The following is an 8957-nucleotide window of genomic DNA, read 5'->3' as shown; positions in this document are numbered from 1 at the left end:
TTTTTTTTTTTTTTTTTTTTTTTTTTTTTTTTTTTTTTTTTTTTTTTTTTTTTTTTTAATATCAAATATATTATAAATTGGACAGTTTAAACGGAAAGTTTAAATTTTATAATATTTCTCAAAACTTATTTTATAATTTTCGAATACTTTTCTTTATATTTCAAGGCTATGGAACATTTACAAAATTTTATTGCCGATTGCGATCGTCGTACAGAGCAAGCAAAACAACGTCTCGCGGAAACGCAAGAAGAACTTAGCGCTGAAGTAGCGGCAAAGGCGAATAACGTTCATGTACTCGCTGAAGAAATTGGCAAAAAATTGGCTAAAGCCGAGCAACTTGGCGAGGAAGGCTTTGTTGAGGAATCCATGAAGCTTATGGGTGAGATTGATGAATTACGAAAGAAGAAAAATGAGGCTGAACAAGAATATCGAAATAGTATGCCTGCATCCAGTTATCAACAACAAAAATTAAGAGTTTGCGAGGTTTGCAGCGCATATCTTGGAATTCATGATAATGATCGACGATTAGCGGATCATTTCGGTGGAAAATTACATCTAGGCTTTATCAAGATTCGAGAAAAGTTAGCAGAACTTCAAAAAACCGTCGAAGAACGACGCAAAGAAAAAAGAGAATCGTTATTGGATAGACGCAGAGATAGAGATAGAGACGATCGTGAACGTGATCGTGATAGCCGACGTGGAGGATTGGCTTATAGAGACAAAGATCGCGATCGCGATCGTGAACGTGATCGTGACCGTGACCGTGATCGCGACAGAGATCGTGACCGTGACCGTGATCGCGACAGAGATCGTGACCGTGACCGTGATCGCGACCGCGATCGTGATCGTGATCGTGATCGTGATCGCGATAGAGATCGAGACCGCGAACGGAGAGATAGGGATAGGAGAAAGTCACGCTCTCGAAGTCGCAGTCGTGGAAAAAGGTAAAAATCGTGAAAATTTACATTCTAATATTTTCTATAATAAATGTTTCGTGTGAAAATTCAAATAACATTTTGTTATCAAAATTGAAATCTGTAAACAAATAAAATATAATTAGATTTTTATAGTTTTAGTTGCTAAGAATGATTGTTTGATTTGTTTCAGATCAAAACGTTCACGCAGTAATAGCCGTAACCGTCGATCCCGTTCTCGTCATAGTGGATCTAATGATCGAAAAAGATAAAATTAATTATTATTTTTAATTATGCTCAATCATTTTTTCTTCGTATGAATTATCACGTGCTTATTTGTGCACAATGTATTTAAAAGAAAAAGAACGAACAAAAAGAAACAAAATATTTGCAGAATCATTTTTTCAATAGAGATTTTTTTTCAATATAAATTAAGATTTGTACATTATGTCCATCACACTTTATTGAGAATATCAATATTTCGAAATATATCTTTATGTAAAATTAGATATATTCACCTGTCAATGTAAAAACAGGAATGAATTTATTAGATATTAATATACTAATATACTTATTCTATTTGATCTTGATATATCGATTATACTTTTAAATCTAGTTATTTCATGTACATAAGAATAATTCAAGCATAAATCCATAATATTTGAAAATGTTACATATTTATAATATGATTACATGATTTTATGTGATTATTATATAAGCATAAGAAATGAAGATATGATCTAAAAATATATACATTTAAATAATTATTGGTTCAAAATACTGCAATCATGCATTTTCTCATAACCTTATATTTTACAAGTTAATTCGTAAAACAAAAAAAAACAGCAGAGTTATTACTGTAAAAAGTTTCGATTATAAATTGCCTTCTAAGAATAAAAATTTTAACGGTTCATAAGTTTTATAACTCACTTTTAGCAGAAATTAAAAGATACAGTTAGAAGTTTATGAAACGTCATAAATTTTTTTCTAAAGAACAAGGTTTATACGCGAAATCCTTAACAACAATAATAACTGTGATACAGAGCTGTGAAAGCTTCAAATTTCTAAAAATCGACAAATAAATTAAAATACGATATATTAAAATGTTTTATTAGATATTAAAAAATGTTAATGATAAAATATATGTAATTAATACTGTTTAAGAAGGGATATTTATTTTAAGAGTCATGTACATAATAATTATTGCAGAGCTATTTGTACATACAAAAGTTTTGCTTAAATTTACGTTTGAGGGAAGAAGACAGAACTTTGTTATATATTCGTATTAAGATTATTTACATTTTATTAATTTCAATAGTCCTTGCATTTTATAAGAAGTTAATGGTTTCTACACATACTCACGACCTTATAATAAACGAAGTTCAATCTACATTATCTTGGAAAATCAGTTTTACATATCCTGGTGTTCCTTCAAGGGGGACTGCGCAAAACGGACAAATTGCAATGTAACCATTTGTACCATGTGGAATTGCAACTTTTTCCCAATATCTGTAACATATATTTTTCCTATTATAAATATATATTGTTAAACAGATGAAAAACAAAGTATTATAGTATTCTCGATACTAACTTAACAGTTTTTTCTGTAGCCATATGTCCACAAGGTCTAAATGCATAAGTAGGAGGGCCACAATCAACATAAAATGCAGGTTCTATTCCCATAGAAAGTTTAACTACTGAACCAGCTACCAGACACATTGGACATCTTCTTGTGGCTTTATCTTTTTCTTGACCCCAATCATGGAGACCTTGTACATGTCCACATTTTAAATAAACATATGGTTGTTGTTGTGTTGAGTCTGTAGCTGCTTTACGTGGAATAACTAATGTATTTAAACCAACAGGACATTGTGGTCTTCCAGCATTTATAGCATCAACTAATTCTTCCAAATCATGTTTTGTCTATATAAAATTTTTTTTTTATTTTCAGTTTTCATGAATGTAAAAATTATAGTCTTTCTAAAAAAAATTATAATCTTACTGGTGATTTTGCTAGACCTTCGGCCGATCTCCAAAGTAATGTGGCACCACAAAGATCGATCAAAGTTCCATCTTGCAAAATGTTATTCTCATCTTCTACGACGTTTCCTTTTTGCTGGGCACTTCGACTTTCCCTTAGCGAAAAAACTCCACCACCTACACTAACTTCTCTCCAAAAGCCACATTGCGCTTCACCGCCACAAAACTGACCTCGCGGATGCATTATTAAAACGCCATTTGTTGTAAGCCCATCAATTTCACGATTTTCTTGCCACTTTGTTGCTTTTTCCTAAAACGATCAATTTTTATCTTTTTATAATTCTATATAGAAATAGTAATTTATAACTATGTAAAGAATATTACCCCTAAGAAGATATTTCTTGAACTATCGAAACCTGCAGCATATATTCTAGCAATTCTAGGATCTGATCGATCAGCTAAGATCCGACAGGCAAACCTACTAATTGTACTTTGAGCGACACGTCCCTCGTTAGAACCATCGCTTCCGCCTGCACACGTATCCATAACGACAAAATCAATAGGAGATTCGGAAGAACGTCCAACCTATATTATTCACATATATTATAGAATAATAATATAAATATAACGCAATATTAAAAAAAAAAAAAATATTAAATTTACCTGAAACATATCTGTTCCTTCATCTTCGGTATACTCGACGATAACGGCTTGTGTCCGCGAAAGAGTATATGAAATTGAGTGTTGTTTCGTATTAAGAATAGCTTGAGAGCTATGAGGTGTCTTAACAATGTAATGTTTACTGCGCTTTACACCATTTGGAACAGGTCTTTTAAATAAAACGAATTTACTTCTCCTTCTTCCTCTATCTCCTGGTGGCAGGAATCCATTGTAACTAGAATTGTAATATTGAATTGAATTTTTTTATTTTAATATTTTCATTAAAATGTAAGAAAAAAAAATTGTTTTCTTACCCCAGAATAACTAATTCTCCATATTTTACTAATTGTTTTGGTTTTTCATGACGATAACTGTGGGACCTATGAGGATTAGCATGTGAATGATTGTGATTATGTTTGCTGCGAGGACTGTGAGGTGCACCAACTGTTTCTCCTTCTTCCACAAGTAATGGACTTTCACTGCTACCACCGTCAGATCTGGAAGAATATAATTTAATAATTAATAGCAAAACTAGTAATTAATATTATTTTTATTGTATATTCAGTATATTCATAATATTATACTATATATAATGATTTTATTATAAAATATGATCATAAATGTTAGAAGAAATGAATGATTACTATTTCTGCCACCTTTTCCTTTTCTTACCACATTGTAAAATTTGATACAAGAGTTATGTTCCTTATATGTTGAAATATTCTTCGTATTCTTAAACCTAATAATGAATATAAATATTTTTACAAATATTTTCATATGGTGGAAGTACCTAATTTTATTTTTTTTATTTAATTATATTTTTTTTTAAATTATAAGTTATTTAAATTTTAAAGGTGGATGTCAGTAACATAATTGGTATCAGTTAGATTATAAATTTATTATATATATATATTTTTAAAATGATAGAAATTACAAAATTTATTTGATAATTAACTTTAATTTAGAAATTATAATATTTATTTTAAATAGTTATTATTATTTTCATATTGATTTTAAAGAAGATTCTTTTTTAAAAAAGATTATATAATTTGAATCATATAAAAAGAAGGATTTGAAAAAATTAAAGATAAAATATTAAGTCACCTCTCTCTCTCTCTCTCTCTATTTGTAGATCTCTGTTTTTTCTTGTCCTACAGTATGTAATACGTAAACCACTTACTTACCGCGAAGGGCATGGAATACGTTTAGTTACTGGCATCCTCCTTTGAGTAAAATTAACAGATTACTACTTCCACTGTACTTCAAAAGATACTCATAAAGACATACAGTCTTAAGTATCTTTGCGAAGTTGAGCAAACATGAGCAAGTGCAACATGGGATGCTGTGTGAATTGGTAATTATAATCTGCAATAAGAAATATTTAGTGTAATGATAATTGCTATATTGTTATATATTTTAACATTCTCCTAGTTTTAATAAAAGTTTCAATTAATCTAATTATTCTCTTGATTGAAGAAAAAATAAATGATTAATTTCATTAATAAATAACTAAATAAAGATTTATTATGTTATTCTATATACAATAATACTCTATTTCTATATACAATAAATAAATCTTTTGTAAAAATAGCTGGTTTTGTTTAAAAAAAATATAATAAAATTTATTTATTATATTTCAATATTTATTTATTTAAATTAAAATAACATATTACAAACAAAATATAAAATATATCATTATTTATCATATTAATTATATTAATATATCTATCCTTGATCTAATTGTATATTTATCTTATCTACATATTCATTTTTATCAAAACATTGCACCCATCAATTGCATTAGTATGAATAAGAAACATATTACATTAAAGATTTCTAATAAATTAGAAAATTGATACTTGCATATTTGCAACTCTAAATAATATTTATTTAAATGATACATGCTTCTCATTTAAATAAGTTAAACATTTTTTTTTAAATAATACTTAATTTTTTTTATAATATTAAATCTTAAATCTAAATATTTCTAATTTATTTTATATTACTTTATGCATCATAAAATAAATAAACATAATATAAATAATATATTTACTTTAAATATCTTCCCTTACTTTAAATATTTAATAGTATATTAAATATTTAATAGTAAAAAACAATATTTAAGTAAATTTTTAATAATAATTTAATTATTTTTCAATTTGATAATATTAAAAATTTTACATAAATAATAAAACATAATATTTATAATTAATAACATTTTTCTTTTATCACATATATTTATGTACTTTTTTGGAGAAAATAATAAGACACTTTGTATAAAACAAAAATATTTATTTCATTTCATGTGCCAAGTAAAATATTTTGGACAAAATATATCTATCAATTTATTCATTTGTTATTTTCATAATATAAATATTTTATGTGCATATAAATTAACAATAAATAAAGATTTCGAGAAATTTTACATCATATTTAATCTATAAAAAAATATTAAGAATAGACATTAAACTCTGTTGATAAAATTTATTTTTTGAAAAAATATTATTCAGGTAGCATCATATATACAAAAATAATAATATAAAAATATTTATTTCATAAATAAATAAATGAAAAAGCTTTGAAATTAATAGATTTGAAAAAAAAAGGAAATGTCGAACAAGCACAATAATTATAAAGGAATCACAATGTACAAACAACATTAATTAACCTAAGCATCCAGAAACGATGGTCTATTTACCGTATCACCATGCTGAGCTCTGCGTTCAAAAACGGTATCGCTGCACGTTCGAGACACGCAACAACAGTCAGTTGATCATATACACAAAAACTAACGAAGTATAAAAATCATTTGTCCACTGTTAAGTATGCCTTAATTTAATTTTCCATTTCTAAATTACACTGTTACTATGTTCATGATATTCCAATAGTATCGCGCTGATCCTCTTATTCATGATTACGGTACACACGAGAAATTACAATGAATTTTATTAAAATGAAATCACTTTAATGAAAAATATTTGTATCAATAATATTTCACGATAAACAAGACACCGATATTTCTTTTCCGATAAACGCTAGACACACCGATTATTTGTAAGTACCTCGCATAAACTATACTCATCGAACAATCACGACCGAAGGATATACGAGTGGAAGCTGACATAGGCACCAATGTAAGAAAAAAGTCCCTTGTTTTTTAACACAATCTAACGTCTGCATAGTAGAACTAATGTAGCGCTAATTTCAAATGAATCAACAAGTCTATTATTCATATATATATTTAATAATTAATAATTAATTTTTTTTACTTATGTTTTTGATGTTCTAACAATTTTTTGTATAGAAATTATGAAAAAAAAAAATAAAAATCAATAATACATATTCTTTATAAAAAATGATTTATTCTATAAAAAAAATAATTTAATATGATTTGTTATTTGTACTATTATTTCTTGGACAAAAATAAAAAATTTTAAGTAAAACTTATAAAATTAATATACTATATTATATTTGATTATTAAAATGTAATGTAATAATTTCTTTTGTAGTTTGGATTCGAAACAATAAAACGAAATAATTAATTATCTAATAACTTGTAGTAAGTAAATTATTATTAACTAATAATATTGAAATGTATTATGTTATTAAAATTATAACTATAGAAGTATTAAATATTGTTTTTATATAATTTGCTTAGAATTCAATAAATTTAATTCAATTATTTTCATTATCACGATATTTTCATTATCTTAAATTGTCAAAAAAAATAATTTTCATCTATCATTATAAAAATTAAACAAATATTTTATATATATAATATTAAAAAAATATAATTTATTTTCAATTGAATAAATAAATACTTACATTTTATATTCTGCTTGTAAAACGAATGCAATAGATACGAATACCATTATTTGATGTATGATTCCGCTTTTGCTAGGAATAATATGTCAAATGAAAACTGTAATTATAAAAAAAGATAATTATTGGAAATAAAACATATAAAAAATAGAATACTCTTTTTATTATATTTAAGCTGGAACACATATAATTTTTTTTTTATAAGTTTTTTACTCTTGCTCACTGTAAAATCTTGTCAATTAATTGTATTGAAAATATATTAATAATATATTAATTTCATCTTTTTTTCATTAATTATATCTTGAATATTGTTTAACATAAATTTCTTTTTCATACGAGTTGTCATTTTATTGTTTTATCGCAAATATTTTATAATCAATATTAAATAATTATCGCTGTTATAATTGAATAATTTTTAATAATTTTTAATAAATTCTTTAGATGTCTTTAGATGTTAAAATATTTTTTTATAACAGCATTTAAAAATATTTATTACAAATATGTATTTATATATATATTAAAAAAAATTATTATTTAATTCGTATTTACATAAATTATTAATAAAAATAACTCATCTATCCATAGATAATAAATTATTTTTTATTGTCATGAATATTTAAATAAATTATATTTAAATATATAATTTAAATGTATAATGTATAAATTTGACATTTTGTAATACTAACATCGTTTGAAATTCCTTCCATCATTATACATGGATGAAATAAAATATCTTGAATGATCATGACTAAATAATTTTTTTCAAATAAAAAATACATTTTAATTTATTCAATTGTTATTATGATTAAATTTCCTATAAATAAGACCATGTTATATATTTAGATTAAAATTTTATATTATATATTTATCTAATTTAATTATAAAAATATTATATTATTCAATTGAATTTCTCTTGCATTATCACAAACGAACGAAGTATAAAAATTTATGATTTGGCATGGAATATATTGATTTTTTCAATTAAGTTGGAATACAATCATTCTTAATGTCTTATCATGTATTATTATTGTTAGACTTTTTTTAAAATGTGAATTTCATGCTATTGTTCTTTTTTACAATATCATCCTATCATTCAACAAAATAGTATCATTATAAGTTTCTATTTTAGCATTAATTTTACTATTATTATAAGAAATAAACATTTTTTTTTCTTTTCTTTTCCTTTTACCTCGGCTATCAAGAGAGTAAAGCAGAAAATCAAAATGATGTTTTGTCTCAACAATTTTGACAGAGTCTTCTGAAATGGCCATATCCCAATGATGGACAAAAGACGCTTGTTCAATAGATAGGCGGGTTGTTCGAAGAAATCCATGTCGACTGTCGTCGCACTTCTTTCATTGCTTTGACTCATAATCTCTAAGAGAAGTGAAGACTCAATCAATAAGAACTGCACAAAGAAAATCGACAAAGATTCGCTCATTAAATCATTAATGGATCAATTTATTATTTAAACAGTCCATCGTTTTATAACTCATTAAATGCGATAGATTTTCGCGTTTTTTTTTAGAAAGACTTCCCTCAGTTTTTATTCTTTTAAGACTCAGATATATTCGTAAAATG

At 25.5% G+C, this 8957-nt stretch overlaps 3 protein-coding genes across 12 annotated transcripts in view; 1 reads left to right on the top strand and 2 right to left on the bottom strand.

Moving 5' to 3' along the window:
* The window catches only part of LOC102672027 (putative RNA-binding protein Luc7-like 2), a 7500-nt gene extending 6193 nt beyond the window's left edge, over positions 1–1307 (top strand). For all 8 annotated transcript variants that reach the window (XM_006619538.2, XM_031512332.1, XM_031512331.1 and 5 more), the window contains 2 exons: positions 166–944; positions 1108–1307. In XM_006619538.2, coding sequence (XP_006619601.1) covers positions 166–944; positions 1108–1186 — 858 coding nt within the window. In that variant the 3' untranslated portion in view covers positions 1187–1307. The remainder of the gene's footprint in view (positions 1–165; positions 945–1107) is intronic.
* Positions 1308–2067: 760 nt separating this feature from the next.
* LOC102672353 (protein pellino) lies at positions 2068–6682 on the bottom strand. Of its 2 annotated transcripts, XM_006619541.2 has the most exons (8): positions 6253–6682; positions 4739–4919; positions 3869–4051; positions 3558–3789; positions 3279–3479; positions 2917–3204; positions 2506–2837; positions 2068–2423 (listed from the first exon to the last, which is right to left on the bottom strand). In XM_006619541.2, the coding sequence occupies exons 2-8, from the start codon at positions 4771–4773 to the stop codon at positions 2297–2299; spliced, it is 1398 nt and encodes a 465-aa protein (XP_006619604.1). In that variant the 5' UTR covers positions 4774–4919; positions 6253–6682; the 3' UTR covers positions 2068–2296. The 2 variants fall into 2 exon arrangements, with proteins under 2 accessions (XP_006619604.1, XP_006619605.1); XM_006619542.1 differs by lacking the exon at positions 4739–4919 and having other exon boundaries at positions 6253–6680.
* Positions 6683–8453: 1771 nt separating this feature from the next.
* Positions 8454–8957, bottom strand: part of LOC102678775 (nuclear cap-binding protein subunit 1) — a 7306-nt gene continuing 6802 nt past the window's right edge. The window contains exon 12 of one of the 2 annotated variants that reach the window (XM_006619492.2): positions 8454–8784. The gene's annotated coding sequence lies outside the window, so the exon portion shown is untranslated. The remainder of the gene's footprint in view (positions 8785–8957) is intronic. The other variant, XM_006619494.2, reaches the window with a different exon arrangement.

This window comes from Apis dorsata, unplaced genomic scaffold, assembly GCF_000469605.1.
Source record: "Apis dorsata unplaced genomic scaffold, Apis dorsata 1.3 scaffold_416, whole genome shotgun sequence".
Classification (NCBI taxonomy): domain Eukaryota; kingdom Metazoa; phylum Arthropoda; class Insecta; order Hymenoptera; family Apidae; genus Apis; species Apis dorsata.
This window is presented reverse-complemented; position numbering and strand designations above follow the sequence as displayed.